The 17,677-nt window shown below is 38.5% G+C and overlaps 1 protein-coding gene across 2 annotated transcripts in view; it reads left to right on the forward strand.

Moving 5' to 3' along the window:
- The window catches only part of neto1l (neuropilin (NRP) and tolloid (TLL)-like 1, like), a 129,809-nt gene that overhangs the window by 97,545 nt on the left and 14,587 nt on the right, over positions 1-17,677 (forward strand). For both annotated transcript variants that reach the window (XM_059524526.1, XM_059524525.1), the window contains exons 5-7: positions 8,459-8,500; positions 8,600-8,727; positions 15,229-15,457. In XM_059524526.1, the coding sequence (XP_059380509.1) occupies positions 8,459-8,500; positions 8,600-8,727; positions 15,229-15,457 (399 nt within the window). The remainder of the gene's footprint in view (positions 1-8,458; positions 8,501-8,599; positions 8,728-15,228; positions 15,458-17,677) is intronic.

The following is a 17,677-nucleotide window of genomic DNA, read 5'->3' on the forward strand; positions in this document are numbered from 1 at the left end:
ATGCCGGAGGCGCGGACTAACGGCCACCTCCACATAATGCTTTTGTCCCCTAAATTTGATGCCTATGGTTTTTATGGGGTATTCCACTATATCCCCGTGCACACACCTCACCTTAACCACGCGGCCCGTATCCAATGCCCCGGATTGTATCAGGCTTTGATGGATGGAGGTCTGGTTACAACCTGAATCCACCAAAGCCTGATAGGTACCCCCCTTAATACTCACGGGTATTTGGTACAACCCGGCTTGATCGGGGGCAGCCTGCGGGTCGTCCGGGATCCGGACCCACGTCCCCACTTCCATAACCGGGCACCGGTCCACAACATGGCCCGGATCCCCGCAACGCCAGCAGGCCGGCCCAGGCCCCCCCGCCACCCTAGTGGTTGGAAGTGGGTCAGGTGATTGACGTGGGGAAGCAGCTGGCCGCTCAGCCAGACCCTCCCCGTGCGGCGGCCCCATTCCCCTGGCCGGACCCCGTGACATGGCGGCCGGCTCCGTCCCTGCTCTCCAACGGGGGGCGGCCCTCGGTGGCCCCGTGTACCGAGACCTGGGTAAAGGGACAGGCTTTGGAGGAAGAGGAGAGAGAGAGGGGGGGGAAGAGAGAGAGAGAGAGAGACAGATGGAAGGGGTTCGCCGACCCCGGAACACGCCGCCAGCTGATCCTCCGCCAGTTGGATGGCCAGATCCAGCGACGCCGGCCGGTGGCACTGGACCCACTGAGCAGTCCTCTTCGGGAGTCGTGAGATGAACTGCTCCAGCACCACAGTGTTGATAATGGTCTCGGCGTCGCTTCCTCCGGCCAACAGCCATTTGCGGCAGGAGTCCCGGAGCTGCTGGGCTAAGACAAAGGGCCGGCCCACTTCGGTCAGTTCTAGCGACCGGAAGCGTTGACGGTGCTGCTCGGGGCTGAGGCCGACCCTTTGGAGCACTGCTCTTTTTAAGTCTGCGTATACCAGGAGGTTCTGGACGGGCAGTTGTTGAGCAGCCTTCTGGGCCTCCCCTGACAGCAGCGGAATTATCCGGACCGGCCAGCTGTCCTCCGGCCACCCACACGCCTCGGCCGTCCTCTCAAACAGATCGAGGAACGCTTCCGGATCATCTGTTGGCCCCATCTTCGTAAGAGGCATGTGGGCAGCAGGGCTGGAACTGGGGGAGGCCGACCTCGTCCGAACCTCCCGGTCCAGCATGCTCCGGAACAGCTTGCGGTCCTCCCGCTGGACCTGCATCATTGCCTGAAACCGATGTTCGTGGTCGGCTCGCAGCTCCAGCAGGGCTTGATGTTGTTCCTGATGCAGGCCCGCGAGCGATGTAATGAGCTCCGCAAACGGCGTTCCCGATGTTCCTGACGGGGTTTGCATGGCGGCGTCGTTCTCCTTCCTTCCCGGGTTTCGGTACCAGTGTGATAAAGTTCGTATGGCAGAGAAGGAAGGAGACCAGGGTCGGCGTACTGAGGCTCGTGGGAACTTTATTACGCTAAATCAAAATGAGCGAAACACACAGTCGCGCCACATGCGCATAAATCATAACATTGATACTTTCAGGCTCTCGCTTTCTGTCGGTCGTTTCTCCCACGAGTCCTCAGGTCTCTCACTTTCCTCTGGTTCCCAGCCGGCTTAAATACTGCTTCCCCACGCCAATCACTGCAATGAGAAGCAGGTGTCACTTGTTTCTCACTTAACTCACTTACCACCGCTGATCTCCTCACTCTCTCTCCCGTCGCAGACCTCGCTGAACCACACCTCCCCTGCCACATGTTCCTTCTGTGTTTGACTTTGGATTGTGTATACCGACTTTGATTCTCTGCCACCTGCCCCGACCTTTGCTTGGAACTGTTTCTGATTTTGGATATCCCCTGCATACCTGACGCTGTTCTGTTCTGACTCCACGTTACACATAGTTATTTATACATAGATGCCTCATTACCGCCTGTTTCAATGGGCCGCTATGTAAGCCATATTAGAATGGTCAAAGCCAGTGTGTGAACACTCAAGAGCAAGACTGCACATCTACAACTAGTTATCCGCATGTATGAATATATCACAAAGGATTTTGATAAACTAAACACAAAACAAAACGATGAAGGCTTTCACTAACACAAGATGTAAAAGTTATAATTTGAGAACCTGCATTATTTTATTAATACATACAAACGGACACAAAACAACACATTTTCTCACCTGTTGATGGCTATCTAATTTCTTCTCAGTGGTTTTTACAATCAGATGCTGCGTAATGTTGTGGCATCTTGGAAAACTCATTGATTTTTATTGTGAAAGACGACACTGATCGTTCGATGTGTCTATGTGTCTGGAGAGGTCAAATGTGGCATCTACGTATTTCTCTGTTATTATTTTATTTGTTATTTTTTTTACCTGTATTTTATAGACATCTTATTCGCTGTACAGATACTGAAGTGGAAATATGCTGAATTGCCACAGAAAAGAAGGCCTACTGTATATACTTTTTACATTGTCATTGTCATCAAAACAAATGTCTTTTCTTCCGCTCTTCATGCTGATAGATGCCTAAGATAACCTTTAGAGGGATCCTGTATTATCACACAACTGTGGCTGATGACTGATCCAATGGGTTTTGCTGGACCTTGTGGGTTAAGTGATGCCACATCTAAATCATAAATCAGTCCTGCAACCAGTTCTCTTGACCTGAAGGTCATTGTTTCATTAACTTTCTGCCACTCTGAATTTTCCGTCCATATCTACCCACAAGTATAGTAGTGCGTTGCTTTTGCTTCTATCTCTTCGCACACATACATTTACTTTATTGCTTATGCCTTATTGATTCTTAAAGTGGTAATATTCTAACTGATCTACAGCGTTCATAAATCTTGGCTGTGTTTGGAAGCAGGCACATTCTCTCTCATGTTGATTGACAGCCTGTTGCCCCAGGTTTACTCTCAAATAAGCGTCAGATCTCTGGCAACTGGGAATTGAATGGAGAGAAGCCTGTTCTAAACTCTACAGCGGCGCATCTGCAGGGGAGAGTGGCTTTTCTATGGTCCGTGCCGCTTACGCTGTGGGTGGGTAAACAGTGTTGGTGCTTCTCTTATAGGAGATTATCAGATAAAGGATTGGGAGAATGACACACAAGCACAATCAGATGACATTCCTCCACTCAAGCAGCCGTTCTTTCCCTCCCTCAGTAAGAGAAAGGATCGACATCATCTGTGGAAACCGAAATAGAGGGTGGCAGCTACCTTTGATTAAACTGAGAGCAGGAGAGTAACAGTTGGTTACTACAATAAAACAAGGATGCAGTTTATTTCCACAATGTTGTTTTAGCTGATCGCTATATTGCTACAGATTAAATGTCTTTGAATTTCAATGGATTCATCTTAAGAATGCTTGGATAGAGTTGAAGACACTGGCTTCATTCAGGCAGGCAGTGTATTGGTCCAATTCTTGATTTGTATTTTGTTGTTGTTGTTGTTGTTTTAATCAATGAGAACAAAGGCAACATGGAAAATGTGAGGGGAACAGTCTAGTTAAATATGATTATTGCAAATGGTATATTTGATCGTAGATTAGATCGTAGCCAACAATACATGGTATGAGTGAAAAAAAAAAAATTATTTTATGCCAAAAATCATTTGAACCTTAGGTAAAGAACATGTTCCATGAAGACATTTTGTAAATTTCCTACTGTAAATATATCAAAACTTAATTTCTGATTAGTAATATACATTGCAATAAAACTTCATTTGGGAAACTTTAAAGGCAATTTTCTCAATTGAAGTTACAGCACATGCTGGTTTCTGAAATTTTCTATTTCCATCTATATCTTGGGCAATGAATAACTAACAATTTTATGGCAATGGTATAGTGTGCTCATTATGAATGATAAATCAGGAGTTCAAATTTTTTAAATTTTTAACATGTTGTTATTCTTAAATCTATATACGTAGGTTTAAATTTATTTAGAAAATGTTTGAATATTTTTCCTAATTGTGTTTTTTCTTGTCAGTGAAAAATTTATTTTGTGGACTAAAAGTAAATGCCATTTTCAGTAAAATTAATTAGAATTTTTTATAGATATATATAGAATTTTTTTATTAAGCCACTTTCAACTGTATTGTATAAAAACTTTTTATTAATTGTTATATTATAATCCTGTCATATTGTATTTAAACAGCTTATTTTTTGTAAAAAAAAAAAAAATCCTGACAATGTAACTGCTTAGTATTGTGGAATATTGTTGCATCCATCAATTCCGGCATGTTTCTCGTTGACATGCCCCCAACTTGTACAGATCGTTGCTTAAAAAAAGTCAGAACTCCCCACTAGTGATTACGACTTTGTGGTGGCATTCATTGTGCATTTAACTCAAAAATATGATGTTCAACATGACTTGAACATACCAAAAGAGACAGAATTGTTTTCAGTATTTCCCCATTAAAGAGGATAGAAGTTTTGCATGGCCAAAATAGATGCCTGGAAGAATTGCAAATATGGGTGCAGATTGACCTGGCTTCCATTAAAAGGGGCTTTGATACTAATTTTATAAACCAGTAGCAATCTCCATTTCAGTTAATGCAAAACTGTTAAAAACATCTATAACCATTGTGACAATGACTGTAGCTGCATCCCAATTCAGGGGCTGCATCCTTAGAAGGATACAGACTTTGAAGTCCACAAAGGTCTAACTGAGTGTTATTAATTGAGACGGTCTAGCCTACAGAGAATTGCTCTTGTCGCTAAGCAGCTTTGTCCTGAACCTTTTTGAAAGTTATATTCAGCTGTCTGAATAGGTTTTTTTCTCTCAAAAAAAGATCCTGTCATCAGGGGCACACAGTAAATCTTGAGATGATATCGGCCATTAAGGATCTATTCGTTTTACATTTCATTTCTCCAGAAACATAGGACGCATTTGAAAGAGCCTTTGAAATGGGACAAGCCTTTGTTGCATCACTGTGACGTATTCAGTCTTGGATTACAGTCTTTAAAGGTTGCAGCCCCATAATTGGGACACAGCCAGTATCATACACTCATAAAGGTTCTTTATTGGTATCTATGGTTCCATGAAGAACCCTCAGTATCCATGGAACCACTAAAGGTTCTTTATAGTGGAAAATGGGACTTTAGATTATTAAATCGGTCATGAATTGCATTTATTTTTATTTATTTTTTCTGTTCTCTGAAATCCACTTATAATGTTATATAGCTTTTTACATCAAAAACGTAGTAATTAGAAGTAATAGGCTATTTTTTTCCTGTTTTGACCCACGGTTTTTAATGCTACAGTATAATATACACTCAGAAAATTCAGTTGTGAGTCCTGAAAAGTTAGACAACTAAAGTGACTCCCTTTAGATTTTGCACTATGGCACAACGTTCTGCTGTGAATATGGCCACAGAGTGATAATGTAGATAGCAGAACCCAGGTCCTGTTTCCACACCATTCCCTTTTTTGATAAACCATTTTATCATATTTCGTGTGGTCCCACTCTTTCTACCACTACCCTAGTTCTGTAATGTAATCTTTCTCATTCCTTCTTTTTCATCCTACATTACTTGAGCACATCTGCTGGTTCAACGTCTGATCTGAATTCTCAGTGTAGATGTTGAGCAGCATGTGTAATGTGTGAAATGTTAAAGAAAGACAGGTTGCACAGAACCTTTGCAATAAATTTGCATGCTAATCAGCCATACATTGACCCTCTGACCCCAATTTTAATCCCATAAAGATTAGCCAATCACAACAGAGATCATTTATAAAGGTGTTTTAAAGGTATAATATAATGGTTGTGCAACTAAATTGCAATTGTTTTTGCTGTAAGAAACATTTACTAACATTATTAGTTGATTATTAGTTGATTATTCATTATAACTACAGAATATAATGCTACAGAAGTGTGGCTTGAATGTCTTGCTTTATAACCTACAGTCTCATACCACATGTCTGTGTTCCAAAATAGGAGTGAATATGTCATAATAGTGATGGGTGTCCTCTGCGATCACACACACAGTGACCCACATAAGTGCTCACGGGAGGGTGAAATGACAGAGAAATAAATCAGCCGTTTACACCAGATCAATCCACAAATCAATCAGTCCCTCCTTTAACGGGAACTGAGGTACAATCCAGTCCTCTCTGAAGTGGTTCAGACTCATATTTGTATGTATGTGTGTGTGTGTGTATGTCTTTTCCAAGAGAAGTCATCTTCAATGAGATTTAGTTCTGGAAATGCCACCGTCTCTGTCCATGTATGAATATCAGAGTGAATGGGGGATCACAGAGCGAAATATCACCCATACTAAATATAAGCCAATCTAATCATAGAGGGGTTAGAGTAATTAAACTGCCCACCTATTAGTTCTGTGTAGCACAAAGCTACTTCTGATAGAATATGTTCATTTATGTTAGTTTGAAGAGTAGGGCTTAGACAAAAAAAACAAAAAAAAAAGGATTTTGGCAGAAAGCAAACCCACAGGCCATTCACTGAACGGCATTATTGCACCAAAATTGGCATTATTCCAAGGCCTAGCATTTTTTCCATTGTTTTCAAACATATGCCAGTGAAATAATCAGTTAATATTTTTGGATGGTCAAAAGGATGGGTGGATCCTTTCATTTTTCTACAACGCTCATGGATCCAGTTTTATTATAATGATTTATTATAATGGTGAAATACACTCTTAAATGGTACTTAAACAAACAAAATGAGTCGTAATTTTAGTCACATTACGTATCACTCAGACTCGTCCTTTAGTGGATGATTTCTGATCAGAATAAGCTGGAGTGTTGTTTTTTTTTTTTTTTTTATTAAGTTTGGCTAGATGAGACTGTATTGTTAAAGAACAAAATCTTGAACATTAGGCATTCTGTTCTTAGCCGCTATTGTTGAATTAAGTCTGGTATTTGCAATAAATTATGGATCCACGGAGACTGAGAGCATTTGAAAATGAAGGAATTCTATTCAGAGAAGAATTGAGAGCAATTGGGTGCAGAGGAGACATCATTGAAAGTACTGTTACATAATGCTTCACAGCAGGTTTCTGTCTGAAATGTTCTTTAAAGAGGATGAGGATGAACAATACAATTTAGAATATTGTAATTACTTTTGCCGAAGTAGAGCTTTTATGTGAAGCAGTGATGTTGATTGTTGAATGCCAACTCTGGTTCTCTTTATAAAAATCCAATAGGATTTTTCAGTTGGCTTTTGCATTAATAAATACAATAAATAAATATATTTGTAACAACCACCTTTTTCCAGAAACATAAAAGCTTTAAAAAGTTGTTGAGTAATAAGAAAGGTATTACTGATGTATTTTATGTTGTAGAATAAAACAAATATATAATATATAATTTAAAAGAAAATCTTGAGCCACACACCTTATTTCAGGCAAGGTGAAATTTGAAAGTGCTAAAATGCTTGTTTCTGTGTTTTGGAACTCACTCCTGCAGCACTCTTTTAGTAAGATTCACACTCCAGCCCAGTAGGTGGCGATAATGAACATATTCGTTTTTGACTACGATGGTATTTATGATATGGGGTGGCAGTGGCTCAGTGGTTCATGTAGGTTGTCTACAAACCGGAAGGTTGGTGGTTCAATCCCTGGCTCCACCTGACCAAGTGTCGAGGTGTCCTTGAGCAAGACACTTAACCCCAGCTGCTCCCGATGAGCTGGATGGCGCCTTGAATGGCTGACACCGCAGTCGGTGTATGAATAAGTGTGTGAATGGGTGAATGTGAGGCAAATTGTAAAGCGCTTTGGATGGCCATAAATGCAGTCCGTTTACCGTATTTCATGGATATTGGATAGTGATGAATAATGTGGAGTTTTGTGGTATTCTAAATGAAAGTATTGGATACGCATGTCCATTAACTTTGGTAGAATCAAATTAAATTAAATTAAAATTAAATTTATCCATTTAGTAGACGCTTTTATCCAAAGCGACTTACAGTGCATTCAGGCTATCAATTTTTACCTATCATGTGTTCCCGGGGAATCGAACCCCAACCTTGAGCTTGAGCTACAGGAACACTATGACAGAATCAATGAATGTGATGAAGGAATGCAAACAAACACTTTCTAATTTTCTTTTAAATCTTTCTCTCATCATTTGTCCTCAAAGTTTTCCCCATAGGTGGGTCCAAAACCCCTTATAGGCCTTTATACAGCTTGCCAAACACATCTACATTTTTTTCACAAGCCTCTACAGAGAGTTAAATGAGAATACTGTTTATTGAATGCTTTCTTCTTGTTCATGTCACTTTGAAAGAATGTACTTCAAACTGCAAACTGCAGCATTTTTGAAAAATCAAAAGCAAGATTTTAAACATTTATTGAGGCTATTAAACAATAGCTGACATATCTTCTCAATGTACATGTATATTGTACCTTGAATGGTTTAGTTGATGTAATACAGCATAATATTTATGGATATTGGTTATCTGAATGAAGTCTGTTTTTATATCCTATTTAATTTCTTTTTTCAGATCCCGACTTTAAAGACGTAGGAGTCCCAAAACCTCTTCCCTGTGGGTATTATTCATTTGTCGATAAGCATCCTTCACATGAATACATCTAATGGCTCTCCATTTTTCGTAATTTGTCTTCTTATGTCGCCCCTACTGCAGTTTGTGAATTCGAGATGGGGGGACCTGAAGGCATCATTGAATCGCAGCAGATCACCAAAGACGGCAAAGCCTTGCAGACTGAGGCAGTGGACTGCAAGTGGTACATCCGTGCCCCTCCTCGATCCAAGGTCAGTCCCCCACAGTCAGCCCCTGTCCCAACTTCCCCTGCTCTGTCTTATAACACCCAAGTTATTTCCCTGTTATCGTTCTGTTACCCAGCCTGCCATGTTTTTGACATATGATAGCTTTTGTCTGCCTCAAGCTGTGCACTTACCACCTAACACGCTTCAGTGTTTGACTTCATGTTTTGGAGTCGTTTGCATTATGCGGCCATTGCAAAAACATCTCGGGGCGGATATGTATACGGTTAGGTGGAATTCTGTCGAGGATAAAAATGTGGCAGCATTTCGTTGTGTGATATATTGCAGAATGAGTTCTCAAAGAGCTACCATTGTTTTTATAGCAGATGAGAATCAAAGAGAATGTGTTCATGTGGAAAAGGTCAGACAGTTGTTTATTTGGGGTCAGATTTGTTTTTTAATTGAAGCACTGTTGTCAGGAAGCAGTTTACAGCTGTCTGGTCGCATTATTTATACCTGTGCAAAATACTGACAAATGTTTTCTTTTCCATTTAGTGGTGCAGTAAAATAAAAATAAAAACTCTGACTGCTCATTTTTTCCCTTTTATTATTTTTTGTTCCATATGGGAAAAAATAAATGCACCCTCATTAGGATATTTTATTGTATAGCTGTCTGGAAGTGGACTTTATTCTGATTGCTAGAGAGCTCATTTTGCTATATTCGCACGCTGTTTGAGAGGTTGTTTCTAAGCACTGTTGAAGAGGCGCGTGCACATTAAAGATGCTCAGAGAGCTATTTTTGCCTCTTTACAGGCCTTGAACTATTAAATAAACACACACTTCTATATGTCAAAATGCCGACTTTGCAAATATCCTCATTACACTGTATCCACAGTAATTTAGGTCTTAAGTGAAAGCAAACAGCTGAGAAAGAAAACACGTGTAACAGTATAATGGATCTGGGCGGCTCTTAAAGTGACAGCAGTCTAATATTTCTGCTATATGTCATTTAGTTTATTCAAACAAATGAGAGAAAATCTCTCACTGTTCTTGAATAAATCACTTTTGTAACTTTAATAAGAAGAAATATATGTTTAATTTACACAGTAAACAATATGCTGTGCTTTATACATTTGATTACCTTATTAAAAGCAAAAATAACTATGTTGTGATATATATCATTACTGTAAAATAAAATTAAACATATCGTGATATAAGATTTTGGTCATATCGCCCACCCTTAGCAGCCACATATTCTTGTATAAGTGACGTGACATATGTGAAAGTGACTTGACATACAGCTAAGTATGGTGACTCATACTCTGAATCCGTGCTCTGCATTTAACCCATGCAAAGTGCACACACACAGCACTGGACACACACACACACACACACACCGTGAACACACACCCAGAGCAGTGGGCAGCCATTTATGCTGCGGCGCCTGGGGAGCGGTTGGGGGTTTGGTGCCTTGCTCAAAAGCACCTCAGTAATGGTATTGAGGGTAGAGAGAGCACTGTACTGTACATTCACTCCCCACACCTACAATTCCTGCTGGATCAAAACTTGAACTCACAATCTTTAGATTGCGAATCCGACTCTTAGGCCACAACCATTAGGCCACAACTATATTTTTTAATATTCTAAACTGTATAACTGACCATTATCACATGCAACTGATTGGATATATACACTATGTAAAATTGTTTTGGGTTGGAGATTTTTAAATGTTTTTGAAAAACATTATTCTCGGTAAGGCTTTAGTTATTTGATCACAAATACAGTAAAACTGTAATATTGTGAAATATTATTATGATTTAAAATTACTGTTTCATGTTTTGATAATAATATTTTTTTTTTTATTAATCATCCTTTCTCATACTCAAAGCACTATTACAGTAATACAGTGTATTTTATAGTTTGCATTATTTTAAATATTTTCAGCAGCCATTACACACCTGTCTTTAGAAGTTATTTTAATATGCTTTGGAGCTCATCAACATTTCTTAATATTGTCCATGTTCATGTTATGCTGCTTAATATTTTTGTGGAAACCATGATACATTTTTTGTCTCTTTTTCTGAATTTATTGTCTTTGCTAAATAAAACTGTTTCTTTAATTCCTTCTTTGTTTCTTTTTAATGTTCCCCGCATGTTAGACAGGAAAGAAGAAAGTATTTTAGCATAAAAACTAAAACATTTTAGCTGTAACAGATGTATTTGCTTAGAGTTATTAGGTTACCTGTGGAACCAATCATATGACTAAACACAATAAATTGCCTTTGTTTCCTGTATGTCTTTAGATAGCGATAGTGTTGACTGGAGAGCAAAAATCTGTATTATGCCATGGCTCTGTGATAATATTTGTGTTTAATGTGATTTACTGCTTCAGAAATTGATTGTTGTTCTATCTGATGTCCTTCCAAAGGCACAAATCAAAAGCATATGCCCTTGTACTTTTCACAGCGATTAGTTTCACACAGCTATTCAAGCATTTTTATCATCCACCAGCACTGCTCAAAGGAGAATTTCAGTGCTGAGACTCATGATTGTGTTTGTGTAAATTTGTATACAACGCTATTTATGAAGACCTTTCCTCCTCCAGCTACTTCACAGTGTTGCGTGATATACCAGTATTTATACAGCAGACTGTGAGAAAATTATTAATATTGATAAAAAGGATTGGGGAGCTCTATTATAATATATTAGCCAAACTACTTATTGTATGCCTTATAGTTATACTTATTGCATCCCTATGAGTGAACCAGCTGGCCTTAAAATGACTTTTGTCCTGCTGTTTTTATCATAGTGCATATATGGTCTCCAAACAAGTGTTATATTCTCTGTTTCATTGAAATGATTTTCTGTAGCAGTTCTGAATCAGTGTCATGTTTATATGGCCCTGAAATCTCACAGGAATGATTGTTTGAAGCGCAGATGGCAGGGAAAGCGCCATGCCTTCCTCTAGACACCAGCTACTGTTGCTCAAATGGCTTTCCTCGCCACATCTCTCACAGGCCTTGATATATCTCATCCAATTAAGTCCACAAGCGTATAACCTCCCAGACATGTACATCTCATCTTGCTGTTTCTTATTTGATTTACTGTCTGATATGAAAAGAAAAGGGGGCAGGGTCTATTGCATCATTGTTTGTTTGCAGCAATTTATCCAAAAATGAGAAATTCTGAACTGCAACCGTTTCTGATTTGTCTCTCTGCTCTGGTGAGAACATCAGTGGATGCAGGCTACAAATAAGTCAGCACAGAGGGGGATGTGAACAACACCTCAAACACATCCACATGCCCTGAAGAGACAGCAGTCCCCAACTGGGCAGAGGTTGACGTCTCGATGTCGGGCAGCCCCGACTAATTTATTCCAGAGGAGCGGTAGAAGGGAAAAAAAGTTGATTTATTGAAATACAATAACTCTGCTGGGTAATTAGAGTGTATTTGAAGAGTCAAGCCGGCTTCTGGAGTCTGGAGGGGTTTGTTTCAAATGGAAGGGTGAAGGAGGTTTCTATTCATAATCATTTTCACTGATTCACAATGTCTAAGGTCAGGTAAAGTAATCGGGATCCTCTTTTTTTGGCTTTCAGTGGGACAAGATACAGTTATTACATTTTTTACATGCTGCATTTTTACATTTCCTGAAGAAATGTGAGTTTTCATTTCATCGACACATTTTTTGATCATTTATTAGATATTTTACAGTAAATATTTTCTAAAGACTGAAGATAAATCAAAATTAATTGACTATTTTTATTAAACACTATAGGTACAGTCAGAGAAAATTATTCATATTGATACACGGTATTGGGGAGCTCTATTATTGTTTTATTAGTATTTAATAAAACAATAAAATAGGTTTAAAGTTAAAAATTGTATACAGTTCTTCAAATGTTTCTTGTTATTATTATTTTTTTTTTTCATGTGTGTTTCGTTTTGATTTGTGGAAACTGTGTGTCTGATCACTTTTTTCTGTTTGTAGCAGAGAGGGTGTTGAATGAGATATGTCTCAAATTTTTGGTGGAAAATATAAAAATGAAGAGGAATAGCAAGCACCACTAATTAGAGTGCAAAGATAAGACTGTATAATATAAGGCCAGCCCGAATCTTTTGATTAAATATTTGATTTTGTCACATTATATATTCTTCGACCTTAGGGTTTATAGGCAGTGTTAGCGATTGACCACTCAGCTGTCAGTGAATGTACTTTCAGGAACAGTTTCTGGATTTTGCTTTTAGCTACCCTAAGGTTGTTAGATTATTAGGAAAGTCTGTCTTAATAACCAATCGGGTTCCTTAAAGGAGCTATGTGGAGGTTTTTACTTAAAAAAAAATCTTTAAGATAGAGTTTTCATTTGTACATGTATGAGCCATCCATGATGTAAAAAAAACATTGACACCTCGGCTGTCCACCACAGTTGCCTCTATCAGCCTGTAGGCTCAATTGTGTGTGGAGGAGTCAGGCCCAAATTGGCGTGAAAATTCACAAAATGTGACGTCATGCGCTTTCTCATCTACTTGGGCTTACAACCGTACGGCACGCCAGCCATTATAGTAAGCAGCGGCAATAGTGTTTTCAAATGGACTCTGCGGATGGAAAGAAGCGACCAGCCTCCAGCACAGTTCAGACACCCACGGACACTCCTCGTAAAAAAAAAAAAAAAAAAAAAGAGCGTGCGCACTGAGAGCGAGCATGAGACTGGCTGCAGTTCCTCTAACAACCACTGGTGTCAGTAACGGTTAGAAATTTCAAAACCTACACAATGCTCCTTTAATGCCTTATATAATAATTTCTGTCTAATCACCGTCTCGCACATTCCTTATAATCCTCCTAGTAAATTGTGCCTAACAAGTTTTAACAAGCTGGTACATACTGTAGTGAGTCTCCTATCATCTTCATGTGATTATCTGAGGGAATTGGAAAGCCTTATACTGTATGTTTCATTTGTCTATAGATGTGGTTCATTAAGTGGGGTTTTATGTACAGTGTGGGTATAAGTGATGCCCCCTGTTTTGCTGATGATGAGAGATATACAACACAGCATGCCAGAAAGACTGCGGTGTCACTAGTTCATTTCTTATATTGTAGATATGAGCATATTGTGGCGAGGCAAGGACAAATGTGTGCTGGAATGGCACACTGATCGGTCCCCTATAACAGTGGAAATGTGCTGAACTAAATGCAAACTAGCCTTTGCTCACTTGTTGAACTGGGGTGCTTTATTTACTTGTCATAATGCAACACCCAGTGACCATTAAATGTAAAATCACCTCAACTCCAACCGCTGGGAGAAGAACACTCTGTGCTAATATTTGGAAGTTTTGATTCTGTCAGATTTGTCAAATAGTGTTACTTGGTTTATGATGATGAGGGTCATTCTAGCAGTGTATTTGTAGGAAAAGTACACCTCCAAATTAAAATTGATTCACCCTGATGTCAAACCAAAACTGTTTGACAGACTTTCTGTGGAACACAAATAGTAATGATATATATTATATATATTCTTCTTTATTGTGATGCATTTACATTATTATTAAAAAAGAAAATGTAGGAAAGGGACTTGGTTATATCATATGAATCGGTTGTTGATTGGATGCAGGCATCTAAATGTGAGCCTACAGTTGACTACAAGAAAAGGACAGGGTTTTGAGGACAAAATGATTGGAGAAGTGTGTCATTTGACAAGGAGGTCAACTTATAACATTTAGATAAAAAATTACAAGCGCACAATGTTCATAATGCATTTAAAAAAATACTTTAATTAGTATTGGAATATGGTGTACAAATCATAGAACATTTCTAATACCTTTTTTTCTATCATTTTGGACGCAAGTTGACAGCTAAAATCTTAATTTCCTCTCCTTATATTTAAAAAGTGGCCAATATATCATTGCTTTATTATTATTATTATTCATTTTTATTATTTTTTTCTTCAAAAATTCATCTTTTGTTTTGCAATGAAGAAAGTCTTGGATGTTTGGAAAGACATGAGGGTAAATAAATGATGACCGAATTTTCTAATATTTCAAATGGTGTAAATGGGAGTCTGGGTAAGGAGAGGTGTGAAGTAAGCTTGATTAGGGTTAGATTGAGTAAGAAGAGAACAGATGGTCTGCTCTAACACCTCTCTGGTTTTTAGAGAGCCCAAAGGAGCTGGTGTGAGTGGATGTAGTTTATTGCCATGCTTTGAGAGCTCAACTTTTTGAAACCTATCAATTCTGTGTATGCGCTGAATTTCAAACATAACCTTCTGTGTTCTTGTTTTTGTACTCTTTCTGTGCAATTATCATCAATCTGAGGCTTTTTCTGACTACAGAGATCTGTTGTTAAAGCAAACACAGTTTACCAGGTAATCTAGATGTCACTGATATGACAGTTGGGATGTGTGCATTGAAACCACTGAAGAAGACAAAAAAAAAAGATAATTTCTAACAGAAGTGTCCATTTTCTTTGTGGAAATCGAGTTCTTAGTGTGTTAGAAGTAATAGATTTTCAATGGATGTGAGAGTCTGTTTCACTCTTTTTCTCTCTCTCTCTCTTAGATCTACTTGCGTTTCCTAGACTATGAGATGCAGAACTCCAACGAGTGTAAGCGTAATTTTGTGGCGGTGTACGATGGCAGCAGCTCAGTAGAAGACCTGAGGAATAAATTCTGCAGCACGGTGGCCAATGACGTCATGCTGGTGTCCGCGCTGGGCGTGGTCCGGATGTGGGCCGATGAGGGAAGCCGAAAGAGTCGCTTCCGGATACTCTTCACTACCTTCCAAGAGCGTAAGTCATTCACACACACAAACACACTCTCTGCTATTACGGCTCTCCTATCCAAACCTCGTGTGTGTTTATTATGTACATATTATATTGTATGCTGTGTGAATCTTATGAAAGAAAAAAAAACAGAGATACAGCTATTTGAAAATCTGGACTTAGAGGGTGCAAAAAAAAAAAACTCGAAATACTGAGAATAGCACCTTTAAAGTTGTCCTATGAAATGCATTTTACTAATCAAAAATGAGGTTTTGATATATTTACGGTAGGAGATCTACAAAATATCTTCATAGAATTTGATCTTTATTTAATATCCTAATGATTTTTAGCATAAAAGAAAAATCTATCATTTTGACCCATACAGTATAATGGCTAATTCTACAAATATACCCGTGCTACTTATGTCTGGTTTTGTGGTCCAGGGTCACAAATATTATGACAATTTAAAATTATTGTTTATGATTTAAATATATTTTAAAATGTTATTTATTCCTGTGAGGCAAAACTTTTAGCATCATTACTCTAGTCTTTATTGTTGCGTGATCTGTCAGAAATCATTCTAATATGCTTATTTTGTGCTCAATAAACATTTCTTGTTATTATCAATGTTTTGTGGAAACTATTATACATTTTTCAAGATACTTTGTTGAATTGAAAATTCAAAAAAAAAAAAAAAACAGCAGTTATTTCTAATAGAAATCTTTTGTAACGTTATAAATATCTTTTGATCAATTTAATGCATCCTTAAAAAAAAAAAGGTAACCAAAATATCATGGTTTCCACAGAAGTATTAAGCAGCACCAATATTTTCTACATTGGTAATAATAAGAAAGATTTCCAGACCAAACCATCATATTACAATGATATAAATTATATGTGGAATTAATTTATTCACTAAATAAAAATAATTGTGTGATACAAACTTTTATTAGAATTGTGAGACATAAATTTGCAGTTCTAATTTTCTTCTCAGAATTGCCTAATATAAGCTCACAAATGCGAGTTTTAAAGTCATAAATATTCTATATAAAGATAAAAACTCGCAATACTAAAATGAGTTTGTGTCTTGCAATTCTGACCTTTTTCAGTATTGTGAGATATAAATTCACAATTGTGAGTTATAAAGTCCCATTCTGAGGGGGCAGCAAGACTGATATGTTTTCAGAATTGTGAAGTGTGAGGTACAATTATGTCTTAATAACTGGCAATTGTGTTAAAAAGTCAGAATTGCAAGATAGAAATTCTCAGTTCTGAGAAAAAGTTGTCATGTGAATTGTGAGTTTATATCTTGCAATTCTGACTTTAGTTCTCATAACTGCAGAATTCTGAGGGGTTTTTTTTCTCACAATTGAGTTTATATCATGCAATTCTGAGAAATATATTTCCCCTTTGGTTTTGGGTTGAAATAAGACCTACACTGTAGACATTTCTTGACAATTTACATGAAGCCCGCCTCACCCCACAGCAAGGTTGGGTTTACACCCATGTGTACATTTTTATAGAAAACTTCAGCACTCATTCCCTGTTTTATGAATACTGGCTTATAAAACACACTCTCTCACTCTCATTTGCACGAGCACATTCATACCTGACAGAACGCTAACCGAGCAGGACTGGGAAAATGAAAACAGCTCATCCATGTGTCCATTAAAGGTAAACAGGCCATCTATTTAGCTGGTCACATCCTGCCAGTGATTTGAGCCGCAATCACACTATAAATATTGCATAACCCTGCTGACTAAACTGGTTTATACTGGTTTATGCAGGTTGGGAGCTGGTGAACCCACACAGCCATCAACAGAAACTGAAGTTTAAAGGGATAGTTCACCCAAAAATGAAACTTTTGTCACCATTTACTCCCCCTTGTGTTGTTCCAAACCTGACTTTTTATTGTGGAGCATTTGTTACGTAAGTGCATTTATTCAGCAACCGCAATCGCAAACAGTAAAGTTAAGATCCACAATTGGATTCATTACAGTTCATCAATGAAAATGTTTGATGGCAGACAGAACCATTTCTAGGCATAGGCAAGCTAGGTGGTCGCTTAGGGTGCCACCAGAAGAAGGGGGCACCAATGAGCACATGTACTGGTGCTATATTTGAGCAGGGTTGTGATGAGTGGCACGGCCAATCTGAAGTATTATTGGGTGCAGCCCCACTGGATCCTATGGTACTGTCATTCTGATGATGCCTGTATGCCATTGTATCAGAGTGCTGTCAATTGCT

Source organism: Carassius carassius, chromosome 35, assembly GCF_963082965.1.
Source record: "Carassius carassius chromosome 35, fCarCar2.1, whole genome shotgun sequence".
Lineage (NCBI taxonomy): Eukaryota > Metazoa > Chordata > Actinopteri > Cypriniformes > Cyprinidae > Carassius > Carassius carassius.